Source organism: Enhydra lutris, unplaced genomic scaffold (genome assembly GCF_002288905.1).
Source record: "Enhydra lutris kenyoni isolate GAN:26980312 unplaced genomic scaffold, ASM228890v2 scaffoldscaffold35, whole genome shotgun sequence".
Taxonomy (NCBI): domain Eukaryota; kingdom Metazoa; phylum Chordata; class Mammalia; order Carnivora; family Mustelidae; genus Enhydra; species Enhydra lutris.
Window position 1 is genome coordinate 2155941 of NW_019154119.1, and position 17341 is coordinate 2173281.

The window sequence follows — 17341 nt, forward strand, 5'->3', positions numbered from 1 at the left end:
GCTATCCTTCTCCCTCCTGAGGACACTGAGGCTGGGCAGGCAGGTGAGGCCACTTGGTCAAGGTCACGCAGTGTGTACATTGGAGGCGAGATGGAGATGTGGGAGTTCCTGGCAGGGTCTCCCACTGCCAGCCCACCTGCCCATCCCAGGCTGGACCCAGGCTTTCAGAGCAGCAGGAACTTCCTGGCCCTCCGGTGAGGGGCTGGTTAACTCTGGCACCCGGTGGGCACCCGCCCCCCACCCCCATCCCCCAGGAGGGGTGTATCTTGCTTTGCTCCTTTCCTGGCCCAAATTGGCACGGGCACCTGGGAAGGGCAGCTGGCCAGCCACGTGCCAGGATTACTTAAAAATAAACCAGGGAAGAACGAGGCTTAAAAATAACCCCAGGGCTGTGTGAGGAGCTAATTGCTACTGCAGCCCCCTGTCGGGCCTTCAGGGAGTGTGGGCCCCTGCTGCCCGCGTGTGGGGTCCCCTCTGCTCGTCTCTTCCTGTGGGGCGTCAGGTCACAGCACAGCCAGGGGCAGGCAGCGTCCCCGAATCTGACGGTACGAGCTGGAGGCAGCTCTGCACATCCCCAAGATCCTCCTCCATCTCCATCGGGAGGCAGAGGCAGGGGGAGGAGGAGAGCCCCCAGGCTGGCCAGAGACAACCACAGGCCGTAGGTCCTAGTAGAGCTTCTCTTGACCCTGCTCAGCTCTGGGCCTTGCCTCAAGACTTTCCCCTGGAAATCATCCGGTTCCAAAAGGGACTTGGGGGTCCCGAGCCCTGCTCTTCTCCAAAGTGCCTGCGGGCAGAGGGGGCAGCCTGGTAGCTGGATTTGCTGGTTACATCTCCTTATTTAGAACTCCTGACCACCACTTCTCACGAGGACCATTCTCTCAAGAACTTTGAGGCCCACCTTGACCCAGTGGGAGAAGGATGCCTGGCTCTTCGGGCTGCCCACTCCTGGTTGCCCCCAAGAGCATCTCCAGCCTATGAGCTCCTGTCTCTGGACCCTCAGGGCCAGAGTCAGGTGGGATGGCAGTCTGGCCAGGCCTGAGACCCTGCAGGCTCTTCTCCCGACCTCCGCCCCCCAGCAGCACCCGAGAAGGCAGGCAGGAACACACTCCCATCTCACAGACCGAGGCTCCCCCAAGGCCCTCAGAAATTCTTGCTGATCCCCCACCTTTGACAGAGGGTGTGATGGGGGTGGGGGGTGGGGAATGGGATACAGGGCCCAGCTGAGGATGCAGCTGAGGACAGACTTGCAGAATCAAAGAGAAAAAGCAGAGTTTACCCCAAGCGGGGAGGCAGAGGCCAAGAGTGCTGGAAGCTGACAGAAATGATCAAAGGACAGGGAGGGACGGGGAGGTGGAAAGCCACAGCAAGGGGAGAGAGAGGCAGAGCTGGGAGTTGGTTGGGGGGGCTACTGCATGACGAGGAGGGGCTTTGGGGTCCCACGGCCTGGCTGGGCGCCCTGAGCCAAAGCTGGAACTTGGACCTCATTTGCATAACAGACATAATGATAACCACTCAGGGGCCTCCGCAGGAGGGCTTGTGAAGCGTTTATGAAGAAGCCTGTGGACACGGGGAGCTGCGACGTCGTGTGTTCTCTCCCCCGCCTTTCTCTGGTCCCTCCGTTCCACCTCTGGCTCCACAGAGAGAAAAGTCTCCCCTACCACCTTCTCTGGCTCCTGGAACAAGCCGAGGACCGTGGCCCTGGGTTTCCACACCTTGTGTCTCCCACCGCCAGGCTGCCAAATGCACTGGTTGTTTCCCTGTGGTCATCTGACTTGATTTCCCAGCAGCAGCTGATAGATAACGCTCCCTATCTCCTGAAACGCTACTCTCCAGGTTGCTCTCCAGGCTCTGGCAGGCCCCCTTTCCTGCTGCCTCCCTCCCCGTGTTGTAGGTGGTGGGGGAGGGGAGCAAGCTTCGTGCTGGCCCCGGGCTTCTCTCCTCTGTTCTCCCCTCTTCCCAGCTGATCTCATCTAGCCACAAGACTTTAAATATTATTTCCATCTGTCAACTCCCAAATGCGTTTCTCAGCTCTGGCCTCTCCCTGGAGCTCCAGACTCGTCTAACTGGCCCAAAGGGACTTGTACCAAGCGTCTCAAAATGCACTGTGTGTCTAAACCAGAAGTCTCGGATCTCATCTCTCTACCGTGCTCTTTGCATGTTTTCTTCTCTGTCTCAGACAATGCTAACCCTTCACCCAGTGGCTCAGATCGACGACCATCCTTGACAATCCTCTTGCCCTGATGCCCACAGCCCTCTCCCTCCCTCTTCTCCTCCAACACATCCATCCTGTCCAACATCAGGTCTGGCCCCTGGGCCCGGATGCACGTCCTCATCCCATGCCCGCTCGCCACATCCACTGTCTCCACCTGGGGCCAACCCACCCTATCTCTCAAGACACTGGAAGCTTCATAGGTCTTCCCAGCTTTCATGTGACCTCCACTGAGCAACCCATCTGGTAAAAACTTAAGTCGTATCACATAACGACTCTGCTTACAACCTTCCAGTGACTTCCGTTACACTTTGAGCAAAACCCAAGCTTTTGACCATGGTCTCCATGGCCCTGTAAGCCCCAGCCCTTCCAAGCTTCCGCCTCTAGGCTTGGGACACCCGCAGCCCACAGCCCTTCCTGCTCCAGTTCCTCAAACAGGCCAAACTCTGGCCCACCTGGGGGCTTTGCATTTGCTGTCCCTCCCCCTTCCCGGGCTCTTCCGTGGTTTTTACCTCATAGGGCAAACCCCGCCCCTCCCGGGAGGATTGCCCACCTGTCTCTCTACCACATTCTCTTGGGGGTTTGGTTTAAAAAAGATTTATTTATTTTTAGAGGGAGACAGAGAGTAGGCAGCCGGGGGAGCGGGGGAGAGGGAGACAGAGAATGTCAAGCACACTCAAGGCACCACCCTGAGATCATGACCTGAGCTGAAATCAAAAGTCAGATGCTTACTCGACTGAGCCACCCAGGAGCTCCACCATATCCTCCTGTCTGATGGTCTCCTGGCACTCCCTATCAGTGTGAGATGATGTTTATATGCGATCATATGAGTCATTTTACTGACTACCTACTTCCTCTGAAATGTAGACACCGTAAGGACAGAGCTGAGGCTTTGGGACCTAGAATGGTGCCTGACTCATGGAGGATGGTCGGAAAAATGAAGGGAGTGGAGGGATGACTGTGTGGTTATCGAGGGAGTGGAAAGGGCCGGGAGGCTGGGTCTGAGGACGGGTTCTGTTAATGAATTGCTGGTGACTGGGGCAGGTCACACTCCATCTCCCCCTGTCCCTGACCCTGGGTCTCAGTCTTCTCATCTGGAAAAGGGAAGTGTTGCCCCGAATCAGCGATTCTCAAAGAATCCAAAGGATCCCAGGGATGGCTGTGATGCCACCCAGTGCCAAGCCGAGCCCCGGTTCTGCACGAGCCTGCCGGTGTCAACAACCTGACCTCACCCCTTTCTGGCCAAGGCTGAGGAAGATGCGTGCCATGACCTTCAGCTGGTCTGCATGTGCTCTGCAACAGGTGATGTCCCATACACATTTTGAGATATTAAACCATAGTGGGGACCCAGGGGCTAACTGCAGCCCCTCAGTGATTGAGTAGGGCACTGGTCTAGCTGGGATGTCAAAGTCTGTCCATGAGCAGGACTTCAGCTCCAGGGCCCCAGGGGCCTCTGAGCTAGCCTAGGGCCAGGATGGCAGAACTGGCCTCCCATGGACTCACCCTGGGCCAGCTCAGGTCCAGAGGCATCCCGGGCAGAAGGGTGTCTGCAGCCTCTCTCCAGGGCACCCACCCTCCGTAAGACAGCACTGGCTGGGGTCAACCTGCTCTCAGACCCCGGCTGCCTCCCACACCCCACCCATGACTACCATGGGAGCTGCCAGCCGGGGGCGCTGCCCTTTCCGGTGGGAGGCTCTGGCATTCCAGCTGTCCCAGGGGCTGGGGCAGTGGACTTGCTTTTGCTGATAAGCGGGACCTTGGCCATGGTCAGAAACGCTCTCTTTCCGAAAGGGGTGACTTGGAGGTCCTGTACAGAGCTCTATTCTTGGGACTGGACACAGAGGAAGTCCCTCCAGGGCTCAGCCAGAATGGGGTGAAGCGGGGACAAGACTATAATCCTGGGTAGTGTGCTTCTTAGGAGGGGCTGGAAGCAGAGGCCAGGAGGAGGTCCAACAGAGACCATCAGAGCTGTAAGGGACTTAGACACACCCGCCCAATCTCTCGCAGGGCAGGTGGGGGATGAGACCTACTATGGGTCTCCCACGAAGGTAAGAGCTGAGAAACGGGGGAGGGGATCATGTGTCCCACTTTCCTTAGCTCAGCTGCAGTAAGCTAAGTCATTAGTCATGGCTCTGAGAAAGGACATACAGCCCACCTCTGTGAATCTGGTGGCTGACCCTGAGGGGCAGGCAGGGGACCTCGGGGCCTTTATGGTGTTAGGGAAGATGAGTGCTTCCAAGTCTGGGGCTCTGAGCTGGGCATGACACCCAAGGGGAGGGCTGCAACTGAATTTGGGTCCAGGCTTCTCTCTCTCTGGCCCTGCCTGGAGGGGACCAAAAACCAAGAGCTGCCCCAGAGGGTCTTACCCTGTCGCACCTTCCCCGTGGAAAACCCGTGATGCAGGGTCATATTGAAGAGGGAGTCACCTGGCTCAGCCGGACCAAAAGGCCCCTAATTTGTTCCCAGGATGTTCACATGGCTGAGGGGCCTCGCTGAGGCTGACCCCCTTCCCTGGGGTCAAGAGCAGTCTGAGACCTAAAGCTCTGAAGATGGAACCTGTCCCTAGGGCCCCACTGAGACTCTCAGTCCCCTTTACCTGGGGGGGTGGGGGGCACGGCCCCTTCTCCCAGGGGCATCCGCTAACTCCTGCTGTGTCTGCCACCTGGCTCACCCCAGCAGCTTTGGCTTATGAACTCCAAAGGTGCTTTTTCCTTAGCTGCCCCTCGAATGTCTCCTAAGTACCAAGGAAACCCAGAAAGAAAACGCTAGCCCCTGGCTGGCAAGCCCAGAATGTGGATTCTAACAAGTGCTCTCCTCCTCCGTGCTTCCCAAGCCTGCTGCAGGTTCCCTTCCCCTGGGGAATGTTTAAAACTTACAGGCCTCTGGGCCTCTAAGGCCCAGTGAATGGAGTCCTAGGGCCAGGCCCTGACACCCATAGCTCTGGCTCCAAGCAGTGGCTGGTACTGGGACAAGCGTCTTACTCGGGAGCTCAGGGGCCATCTTACCTGTCCCTCCACACACGGAGGAGCAGATGACTTGTCCGAGTTGTCCCTGACAAAGCCCCCTCTCTCACTCACTGGCCACTCCTAAGAACCATCGCTGTGTTCTCATTTTTAGGCTTGGGTTCCCATCCTGTTCAGAAAGATGGCATTGACGACTGCGGGAGACTAAGACCACCCTGTGACATCTGTCCCCATACAGTGCGCCTCCTAGGCTGACGCGCACTTCCGCAATGCCCCTACACCCGTGCCATGGGAATAACCCACTTTGGCCACGGTCTAGGAGGCGAGGGCCCCCGAGTTCCATGGGGAGGGCGTGACTTAGGTTTGGAGGGTCCTGGGTTGACTCCTCCTCCCACATCACCGCCTTGGGATCGCTGGAAGTGACCTGATTTCGTTCGCTCTCTGGTTTCTTCATTGGCAAAGTAGGAGGAATGATACCTATGCCTCGGGGTCACCAGAAGCCTTGGAAGAGACACTGTATGACCAAATGCTTTATAAGCCAAGGACTGTGCGAGCTTTACACTCCCCGTTCTGCCTCTTGCCAGCAGCCGGCCTTTGGGTGTGTTCCCTAAGCCCTCTGAGCCTCAGGGTCCTTGTCTGTGAGATGGGCATTGCAGTAGTGCCACTGTGGCCGTGGCCATGAGGACTGAATGAGGTGAGGCATGGTACAAGCTCTGCCCAGAGAAACCTCCTTGGGCTCCCAACCAGGGAAACTGAGGCCGGCTCTGTGGGGAGAGGCTGCTCCATGTCAGGTCTAAGATCTGGATGAACAGCCAGCCCCGGACAGGGCCTTCTGGTGCAGCAATCTCAGGCTCGCTCCTGCCTGCAGCTCAGTCCCTAAGGTCCCGGGGAGCTCCTCTGCACTAGCAGGAGGCCTGGGGCTGTCCCGGAGGAGAGGGCCACTTCCTGCCTAAGCGCCTGGTGTAGTTCTCTCTGGGCTGCTCTACTGGGGCCTGACAGTCTGGGTCCCTGGAGAGAGCCCCCAGACAGTCCTGCGGCTGGCGGGCTGGAATGTGCCTCTCCGGATGTTTCTGAGATGGTTATTTCTGCGTTGGGGCTGTGGTCAGGAGGCTCTACACATTCCTGAACAGGGACACTGAGTCCGTGCCAAGCTGCGAAGCCTCGAACAGAGATGAAGGGGTCTGAGAGCTGGGGTCTGGGGTTGTCCATGCAGGAAATATCTACACCGTGTCTTGCGACAGTGTTGCCTGGTTCAGCTCAGTGCTGCCGCCGGGGCTCCTGCCTACCATCCACAAACCTGGGTTCGCTCTGGTCTCCAGAGTGGCCTTGTGGCCGAGAACAGGAAGTGTGGGAGGAAAAGCTTCCCCTGGGGGCTGAGGTCTTCTGGGTGACCAAGGCAAGGGTGAAGGGAGACAGTCAGGATTCAGGTTCATCCCCCTCTGGTTCAACTGGAATCCCAGGGGGCACCCACTGGTTCAGCTGGGGTGATGAAGACACCCCCAAGTGTTCAACCAAGGTCATGGAGGCACCTGCTATTTGACTGAAGTGATCCACTGGTTCAACCATGGTTATGGGGGCACCTGTGGGTCGCGGGATCCAGGCAGGAGGGCACAGGATGGGGGCGCACTTCCCTCTTCCAGCACCTGGGCAATCAGGTCCACCCACCAGAGTCCAGAAGTCTGCCCCTCTATGGGTCCACCTTGGCCCCTGCCACTTTCCTTGGACACACTCATGCCCCTCAGCCTGCCCCATGCTGTTCCCTCATCAAGAAAGTTCTCACTGCCCATCATCACCTACTAGAGTCCCCACTCCTCATTCAAGCTCTCTCGGGGGCTACCTGCCCCAGGAAGACTTCTCAGACCCCTACTTGGAGCGTCTACTGGGATTTACTATAAATAACATTCAACTGTGGTTTCTGGATTCCACTGGACCAGAGTCTCCGTGGGGAAGGAGTTGGTCTTCGTTTTCTATTCTTTCCATGCCAAGTATAGTGCCTCGTACTCAGGAGACCTCAATGATTTTTGAGGCGCTGGCAGGGGGTCCCTCTTTGGGTCCTTGGACTCACCAGGCTGCCCCCTTGAAGAGCAAGAAATCAAAACATCTCAGGGTTGGAAAGAATCTTAAAAGCCATTTATTGTAGCCCCCAGTCTGATATATGGGTAGTGTGATGATCTTTTTGACATGTCAGCTTGGCTAGGTTAAAGCCCTTAGTTATTAATCAAACACTAATTTAGGGGTTGGTGTGCAGCATTTTGTAGATGTAATGAAAGTCCATAATCAGCTGACTTTGAGTAAAGGAGATTATTTTATATTATCTTAGATAATCTGAGTGGGCCTGATTTAATCATTTGAAAGGTCTTAAGAGCCAAGCTGAAGGTTCCCTGAAGAGGAAATTCTGCTTGTGGACGGCAACTTCAGCCCATGCTAGAAAGACTTCCAGCTTCCTGATGGTCTACTCTTTGGATCTCAGAATTGCCTACCAGCCACTACTATCACATAAGCCAAGCCTTTGTAATATGTCTCTTAATACAGCTCTCCTATAGATTTTGCTTCTCTGATTGAACCCCAATGGATACAGGTATCCTCTGCAGCTTGCCCACCCAGTGTCTTCTTGTATGCTTCGTGTGATGGGGAGCTTTCCACCTCTCAAGGCAGCACAGTCCATCTTTGGTCAGCTTCACCCCTAAATAAAGTTCTCCTTATTTTCAACTTGATTAAGTCTTTCTGTGGACTTGACCCACTGCTGCTGATTCAACCCCTTGGGCCCAACCAGCCCAAGGTTGGTTCTTCAATCTTGCAATAACCCAACAGATATTTGAAGGCACCATGCCTGCTCTCCACGCCTGTCCCTGCCAAGTGTCGTTCATGTGACACACTATTCCCTTCCTCTGACTGTTCCCCCGTTTGTTGATGACCCTCTTAAAGTCTGGCGTTCCTCCTGCCACCTGCATTTCACACCACTGCTGGCAACTGAGTGGATGCATCTAGTGGTCAAAGGACCACCAGTTTGGAGACCTCCTGGGCCTTTGGTGTCTGGATCCCAGCCCATGGGAAGCTGGGGGCTCCTCTTGAAAGAAGAAGTGAGCCTCTTCTAATGGTGACTAGAGGTTGCACTGCCCTCTTGGGACTTGGGGGTGGAAGCCAGTTTTCCTCTTGGACCTTTCATCTCTGGGGCACCCCTTCTCCATGGACCCGAGGAGCTTTCCTGGCAGATGGGAAAGGAATGGAGGACATTTGAGGACAGCAGAGACCTGTTTGTGGGCTTCTCCATGGGGCAAGCCCTTTTTCACTGCTCTCCTCCCTCCCCCCATGCACGTGATCACACAGCCTGTGCCTCACCTAGCCTCCACTTCCCACTTCCTGTGGGGCCAGCCATAGCCCCTCTCTAGCCTCAGAGTCAGGATTCACCAGCTCTGAGTCTTCTGGCTCTCATAGTCCACAACCAGATTCCTAGGGACTTTCCCAGCTCTATACATTCTCATTCCTAAAACCACAGTCCACTTCTCAAGTTGATTCCCCAAAGTCAGGTCTCCTCGATATTCCAAGTGTAGACTATGAATTAACAGCATCAGTGCCCCTGGGGGCTTGTTAGAAATGCAGAATCTCCGGCCTCACCCCAGACCTCCTGATTCAGAATCTGCATTTAAACCAGATTAACCCCATCCTTGCCTGCACAGCAGTGTTTGCAAAGCATTAATGTCCCCACATTGTTGAGCGGGACTTGTTCCCTTCACCTGAGCAACATCTCTGTGCAGGTGGAAGACTGAGGCATGCCACGGAAGCGTCTGCTCCTCTCACAAGTTCAGGGGCAGCAGAAGAGAGAGAGAGAGCGAGCCGGAAGGATTTGTTTAAGAGGAGAGAAAGAACCCTGTTTCTAGCTTCCAGGCCAGGCTCCTGCTTTGAATTCCCAGCAACCACGTGCCCCCTCACAAAGGGGTCCTGTGTGTCACTGAAGGAAGGAGGGGAAACAGGAGCAGCGAGGAGTCTGCTTTTGTGGAGAGGGAGGGTGGGAGCTAGGTCCCAGCCTGGCAGGGATCCCAGGAGGCCACAGGACCAGGAGGACTGGAGTGGATTGCTCTAGGTGGCCGGCCGCTGAGGCCGGCTCTGGAAAATGGGCAGGTGAAGGTGTGACTTGTGGCGTAGCTTGGGATGGGGTGAGGGGTGGGTCCCCAGGAGCTGCCTGGGAACTGCCTTAGCCAGGGGCAGTTTGTAGACAATGAGGAAGTGTGGACAAACTGGGAGGCGGTGGCATCATTGGGACCCTTGACTGCTCTCTCCATAGCGACAAGGGTCTCGAAAGGCATTTGTCAGGTAGCTCTCTGCCGACCAGAGGCTAACGGGGGGGGTCAGGAGGAGACCCAGGGCTAGCGGAGCAAGCCATCTCTTCCTTGAGCCTGTGGGGGCGGTGGCGGGGGGGCCAAGAACACCAAGGGAGTTGTCATTAAACAGGGCTTCAAGGCCAGCTCCGAGAAGAACCGTTAAGTATAGCCTGACCATGCCCTTTCTCTCATTTGAATTTTCCTTTCCACTCTCTAAAATCAGAGGGTCGGAGCTAAAATTCTGATTTCTCTTTGGGCAAAAGACTCTTGAAGGCGAGAGATCCTGACAGCTGAGTGTCCTGCGTGGACCCTGGTTACGCCATCCAGCATCATTTGTGACATTCATATGGAAGGGATGGCAGCGACTCCATGAGGGTGGGGGGAAGGGGAGGAGGGGCACGGCTCTGTGAAAAGATACTCCCTACAGCCCTGGGTGGAAACCCTGGCACAATTGTTCTATATTTGTAGGGTCCTGGGCCAATTTTCGAACTCCTCCGAGCTTCCCTTCCCTTGATGGTGACAGAATGAGAAGGCCAGCCCTCCCAGGGCAGCAGTGAGACTGCAGGCTGTGAGGAGCGCCCCTGACACCCAGCAATGTGTAATAGACAACACGTCAGTTCCCTGCGTCCAAGGCAGGGGTGGGGCGTGAGAAGGTGTCTATCTGGGTCTCTGATAATGCTCTCTGTCAGAGCTGGGTTTCTTCCCTTGCTGCTGACTGACTGCAGGGAAATCACTTCTACATTTTTTTATATCACAAAATCAACTCACAGATTCACCGTTTGTGTCGCCAGCTGAAAGCTGTTTATAGTGGTGATTTGCACTACACTCGTCTGTGCTTGTTTATGTTTTCTTCGAAAATACTTATTGTGTTTGTTCTGTCCCTGCTCTGACCAGGCGTGTGTCTTCTATTTCTGGTCCTCTTCTCGCCCCCACTCCCTCCATGTCTCCACCCCCTAACCGTGATGCATGGGAACTGGACATGTAGGTAGGAGGCATGACAGTCAGAAGGACCTCTCATCAAATACAGACTCTTTGTAGATGAGGAAACTAAGGGTCACAGAGGACCAGCAACTGAGCTAAGTGGAGCTGGAACTCTAGCCTCCTTGCTCCAATCCAGTGTGGGTTCTCCTACCAATGTGAACCTCACTGTTCTTGACCAGTTTTCTGCAGGGAGAGGGAGCATCACCCCTCAGCCTGGATCTCAGGCAGACTCCAGGCATGGGTAGGATCTGGAAAGCCTGGGTTAGGGGAGTGGCATTAGGAGAATACAGAGAAGGGTGTGGCAGCCTCTGGTCCCCAACCCCACCGTCCCCCACCTGTTAGGAGGGACCAGAGATATCCATGGTCTCAGTAATCCTTGGGAAATGGAGAAGTTCCCTTCTGTGGGGGAGTAATAGTAATAATGCATGAACAATAATGTTAATTACACTGATCATTGCTGATATTGCTTATGAAATACGGACTCTGTACCAGGCACTTCCTTTCTATTGTCCATTTCATCCTGGGAAGCAGATATTATTCTCCGCATTTTGCAAATGACAAAACAAGCTCAGAGACACTAAGCAACTTGTCCAAGATCAAATAACTAGTGGTGGGGGTCTGGGGAGGTGAGTGGAGAGGTGGGTTGAGAGATGAACCCAGACACTCCGGCTTCTAAGCCAGAGCCTCCCTCCCTAGACACCACAGAGAAGGCTTTTGTAGTCAAAGCAGAGGGGTGGCCTGTGGGCACGGAGGAAGGAAATGTTGACCGAGAGTGGGCAGTAGAACTGTTCCAGGCTGGTTGTCCCTCCACCCCACCCCAGCAAGTCAACAGAGGACAGGGAATAGTAGAGTAAAAAGCAACCAGAGGTCTTGGTGCTAAGAGAGATGGTGAGTGGTGAGGGGAACAGGCTAGGGGGATGGAGAGAACTCCAGTGGGGTCACCCAAAGGCCTCAGTTCTAATCAGGGTTATGCTCGCCACTTGCTGTGTGACTTTGGCAAGTCACTCCCCTCTCTGGGTGTTTGAATGGTTGCTGATGTCTCCCTTCACTCTTCTATTTGAGGACACTGGGATGTATTGGGTGACCAGTCACTCCTGTACTTTCCTCCTTCTTGGAAAGATGTAAAAAGTGCAGGTTCCTTCCTGAACTGCCTTCTTGATTTCACAATCTAAGGACTCCCAGGCTACGTGGTGGGTGATGGGAGACTGTGCTCCGCAGAGAACAGGCCGGGAGCTGAGGAGAGAGCAGAACAGAAAGTTTTCTGCCCCAGCTCCATCAGCTAATCAATCACCCAGCCTCTTGTTGCCTTAGAGCCCCAAGGATTACAGGGGCCCTCATGGGAGAACAGCACCTGTGAGTCTGTGGCTGTCTCAGGTAGGGCCTGGTGCTGGGCACAGCTCTGCCACGTGGTCTGGGTTGGTCAGGGGCCAGGGTGTGGGGGAGGGGAGTCGCAAGCTGGCGAAAGCATGCTGGAGGGAGAGGCTCTCTCCTGGGAAGGGCTTTGCCTGGGTGACAAGACAAGCCTTGGCTCCTCGGTCAAGGGTCTGGGCTGAGTTCTTGAAGAAGAGAAAGAATGGGCAGGAAAGCTAGGGCATGGGAGTCAAAGAGGCTCTGTTGAATCTGGGCAGTGCTATGCGTTCAAGTCACAAGGTCAGGGGTGAGTAATCTGCACGTAGACCCTTAGGTTCCTCTGCAGAAAAATGGGGGTAATAAGTCCCCTCTTGAGGGGTTGGCGAGAGAATCGAATGAGAGCGTATAGAGCCTGACAAAAAGTAGCCCACGAATGGTGGCTGCTAGTGTTACTGTTGCTGTCCCTGCTGTTCATAATAATAAGAGACATCCTGAACAAGTGGAAGGAGCGGAGGCCTGGGAATCAGGTTTGGCTAAGCCTTAGCTGTGTGACTCCTGTCACCTCTCTGGTTCCTTATCTGTAAGAGGAGGGGGCGGCCCTGGCTGATCTTGAGTCCCCTCCCAGCTCTGACAGCCTCTGGGCTATGAATAGATGGGGCTGGGGCCCCGGAGGAGTTTAATGACTCAACAGCCAGAGAGGTTAAGCTTTCCCAGAAAAGAGTTTCCATTTGCGTTTGATGAACTTAGGGCACAACAAAGGAAGGGTTTCCTGGCTGGGAGGCCAGGGATGAGGGAGCTGGAGGAATCCTTGCAGCCCATGGAGACTGTGACTAACCAGGTGAATGACTAACTCAGACCCTGCTGACCCTCAACCAATCAGGGCTGCCCTAGAGCACCCTGCGAGCTGGCATCACTGAGCACGTCCTGGCCATGCCAATTTTAGCTGGCTCTGGGCTTCACAGCATATGGAGGCAGAAGACGCAGCCAGGAGACCAGCAGGGAACGAGCACGGGGCTTGGAGTCAGAAGACCCAGCTTGAGGCTCTAACTTTGCTGCTCACCAGCTGCATGACTTTGGGGGAGTCCCCTTACCTCCTTTCCCTCCATGCCTTCATCTGTGCAACAGAGCTAATAATACCCGCCCTAGCAACTTTCTGAGCAGTGAAGGCTGAGAATCAGGAGATGAGATGAGTGTGTACTGGGATCACTAAGTGGCAGGTGCTATCATTTTTCTATCCCGATGTGAGTCCCGGTGCCTCAGGAGACCCGTTGGGGTTCCCAGAGGGGCCAGGTGGACAGAGGCTGTAGCCTCTGGGTTTTGGGTCGCCATCAGTTTCATACAAGACCCCTTCTGGCCATCTGATCACAACACAGGCAAGCTTGTCTTAGAGCAGAGCCCTTGTGGACATTCCCAGCCAGATGGTGTAGCCAGAGAGAGAGGTGACAAAAAGCCAGGGCTGGTTAGGTGGTGCAGGAAGTGGGCAGTGCCTTTCTGGGGCCTCCACAGAACTCAGGTGGTGCTTCGATGTGGTCTTTCCTCTTGCCCAGCGCTATAGCAATAAATATCACCAGAACAGCATTCTGTCTGCTTCTATCCCCAGCTGTTAGCATCTGTCTGGGTAAGGACTATACGCACTTTGGGCCAGGATGATGCTTTTTCATTTCTGCACCCCTTCAGCCCCCTCAGTAGCATTCTCTGAGTGCTCATGTGGGCCGCCGGGTCCTGTGCCAGCGCTGGGAGGACAGAGATGGGAACCACAGGGCCCTGCCCACACAGAGGTTAATTGCAGTGTGGTTAAAGAGACAAAATACATCCCCTAAAATGTAAATAACCATGTAAGAAAGCCTACACCGTGTCACCCTGGCAGTACCGACAGTGCATCCTGCACTTGTCTAGAGTGGTGGCCTTGGATGGTCTGGGAGACTTCAAGGAGGAAGTGGGATTTGAACTGGACCTGGAAGGTTAGCTTGGACAAGACAAAGAGAAGACAGAGAAAAAGGTGTGCCCGATGGGCACACTTAAGGTGTTTTCAGGAGACAGTACGGCTGCAGTGGAGGGATCATGTCAGTAAGAAGTGAGAAATGAAGTCGGAGATAAAGTTAGAGCCAGCGATGAGGGTCATTAAAATTTGAGATAAAGAGCATGGACCAGATTCCACGGGTAGCTGGAAGCCATTGAGGGCTTCTGAGAGGGTATTGGTATGGTCAGAGCTGCACACTGGGGAGATTCTTTCTGGCAGGGTTGTCTGCAGGGAGCTTGTTCCATGGGGAATAAGGCTGGAGGCAAGGTCGCTTGGGAAGTTACTGTGGAGTTAGGGACCATGGGACTGAGAAAAGGGACACATAACCAGAGGCACCACTTGTGGGAAGAGGGAGGGGGAAGACCTAACTCGCTGTTCAGTGCTCCTGAAACCCTGGCAGGTGGCAGGGAAGTGGGAGAGAAAGGCTGCTTTGGGACCATGGGACTGAGAAAAGGGACACATAACCAGAGGCACCACTTGTGGGAAGAGGGAGGGGGAAGACCTAACTCGCTGTTCAGTGCTCCTGAAACCCTGGCAGGTGGCAGGGAAGTGGGAGAGATAACCAGAGGCACCACTTGTGGGAAGAGGGAGGGGGAAGACCTAACTCGCTGTTCAGTGCTCCTGAAACCCTGGCAGGTGGCAGGGAAGTGGGAGAGAAAGGCTGCTTTGGGACCATGGGACTGAGAAAAGGGACACATAACCAGAGGCACCACTTGTGGGAAGAGGGAGGGGGAAGACCTAACTCGCTGTTCAGTGCTCCTGAAACCCTGGCAGGTGGCAGGGAAGTGGGAGAGAGGAGGCTGCTTTCTGGGCAGGTCTGAGTCTGACTATTCTGCCCTAAACACCAGAGTCAACAGGACCCAGAGGTGCCCCCATTTGGGCCACATCCACTCCTGGGGCCCTTTTCTCTTCTTCTAAGAGGGGAATCCAGAGACTACATAGCAGAGTTCCCCCTGAACCCCAGAGAGGAGTGGAGCCTTGCGCCGAAGTCCTGCAGTGCGTAGACTGCAGGAACAGTGCCCAGTCCTGCCTTTTACCCCCTCAACCTCTGTGGACTCCCAGGAAAACACTGCCATCTTGTCATGGGCTATGCCAAGTGGCGACGAGCCCCCGGGAGCTCAGCCAAGGCAAGGAGAGGGACCAGAGAGAGAAGAAATGGGAAAGATGGAGGCCTGGAGGCATCCCAATGGGCTTTGGGGGAAGGTGGGCTGGGAGCGTGCCAGCCCTGGGCAGAAGGCTTGAGATCATTTTAGCCAACCCTTCATGGGTCTGGAGGTGAGCCTGAGACCCAGACAGGAGAAGGGACTCGCCCAAGGTCATATAGCGGGAAAAATGATGGAGCTGGGCTGGAATCAGAGTCTTGGGAGCGGGAGGAGTTTACTCCTATCTGGACATTTCCGAATAGACTGGGGATTCCGGAACATCCATTTGTGTGCTGTGTGTGTGTGTGCCTGTGTCTGCCCTGTGTGTGCTTGTGTGTGTGTACTTGTGTGTACATGTTCCTGTGCCTATCTTGTGAGAGAGTCTGGGTGTGTGTGTGGCCTGCCGCACCACTGTTTGGAGAAGGGAACTGAGGCCATTCCTGCGGGGTGACTGTTTTTCCCGGGACAGCAGAGAAGGCAGACAGAGCTGGATCTGGCTTCCAGCACCAAATCTGCTGCCCTAAGAAAATTAAAGGCACTGGCTGGCTGTGCCCAAACTCTGGGAGCTGGACACACACACACACACACACACACACACACACATACGCACGCACATGCAAACACACACGCGTGCGCGCGCGTGTACACACACACACACACACACACACACACACACTCCAAGCAGCACTCACAGAGGCAGTTAGAGGGTGTTTTAAGCACCCAAAGTAAACAGGAGTACCATGGAGTACTGCATCCACACGTCTCCCTGGAGCCCCAGCCGGTGTAGACACGCCAAGGTGCGGAAGCCCATCTGCCAGGGACACGGAGTCGCGAGCTCCCCGCCGCTCTACACTCAGCTCTCTGCTCCAGGGCCTGGCCCGGCCACACCCCTCCTCCCCGGCCTCCGCCGGTGCTTCCTGCCCCTCTCACACACTTCAGAGTCCCCTGAGGCCCTCGCGCATCCTGGCAGGGACAAGTTAGGGCTGGCCGGGCCGGAGAGTCAGGTCCGGAGCCAGGAATCGACGCCTCCCCCGAGTCCTGTCCCCGCAGAGCAGACAAACCAGGCTGAACTCGGGTTTCTGGCAGCGCGGGGTTCGGCGCCTAGACCCTCTCGGGAGGGGATCCCTTCAGCCCCGGCCGGCTCGGGACTACCCCGGGACGCGGCGCCCAGCCCCCGGGTCCCCGCCCTCCGCCGGCGAGTAGTTACCGATGGTGGTGATGACGGTGATGGCGAAGTAGAAGGAGCCGGCGAAGCGCCACTGCACGCCGGCCTTGTGCGGCTTGAGGCGCAGCACGACGCGCTCCAGCTCCTCGTAGCCGCCCTGGCTGAGGTTGTAGCGCGCCCGCAGCTCCTGCTGCCGCAGCTCCAGCCGCTGCCGCTCGATCATCTCGGGCTCCGACTCGAGCGCGTCGAAGACCGCGGCGCCCACCAGCAGGTAGGTGAAGGTGCACACGATGAGCGCCAACGTGCGCACGTTCTGCCGCTTCATCGTCCCGCCCGAGCCGCCGCCGGCCCCCCGGCGCCCCCGGCCCGCGCCCCGGCCCCGGCCGCCGCTGCTGCTGCCCCGGAGGCGGCCTGGGGCATGGCTGCGCTCGCCGCTCCCCAAGCCGGGCACCCGCTCCGCGCCCCGGGGCCGCCGCCGCCAACGCCGCCGCCGCCGCCGCCGCGGAGCTGTCCCTTCAGCACCACCCACCGCCCTCCTCCGCCCGGCCCCGCTCCCGCCCCCCGCCCCCCGCCCGCAGGCCGCCTCCTCCCGCCAGCCCTCCCGCCCAGCCAAATAAGGACTGGGGAGACGCGCCGAGGGAGGGAGGAGGGGGGCTGGCGGAGGGGGAAGAGGGGGAGCGAGCGGGAGAGCGGCGGAGAGAGCGGGCAGGACCGAAGGAGAGAGACCCAGGGAAAGAGATAACTAGACAGAGAATCGCCTGTAACTACAGAGAAAGAGAGAAAAAGAGGCGCAGGGGGGTGTGACAGATAAGGAGATAAAGCCAGAGGTAGATTCACAGGCACAGAAAAAGAAGCGGCAGGCAGAAAAATACAGAGCGACAGAGGCAGAGAGCGAAAGATGGAAACAGAAAGAGCGACAGAGACAGGGAGACCTGGGTTGCTAGAGATAAACCGACGACGGAAAAAGAAAAGCAAGGAAGGGAAAAAGGAACAGGCAGAACGAGCCCCCCCCCCCCCCCCCCCCCCCCCCCCCCCCCCCCCCCCCCCCCGCCCCATCTCCACCGAAATCACAGCATGCTTTCACTGGAAGGGACCTTGGGTCCTGCTGTCCTGCCCTTTATTATGTCCATGGGGAAACTGAGATGCAGAGAGGTCAAGTGACATGCAAGGACACACGGTGAACTAGTGCCAG

The 17341-nt window shown here is 56.3% G+C and overlaps 1 protein-coding gene across 1 annotated transcript in view; it reads right to left on the bottom strand.

Moving 5' to 3' along the window:
• The window catches only part of LOC111154200 (potassium two pore domain channel subfamily K member 3), a 35690-nt gene extending 19216 nt beyond the window's left edge, over positions 1-16474 (bottom strand). Inside the window, exon 1 of the mRNA XM_022513653.1 lies at positions 16192-16474. Coding sequence (XP_022369361.1) covers positions 16192-16474 — 283 coding nt within the window. The remainder of the gene's footprint in view (positions 1-16191) is intronic.
• Positions 16475-17341: the final 867 nt, after the last annotated feature.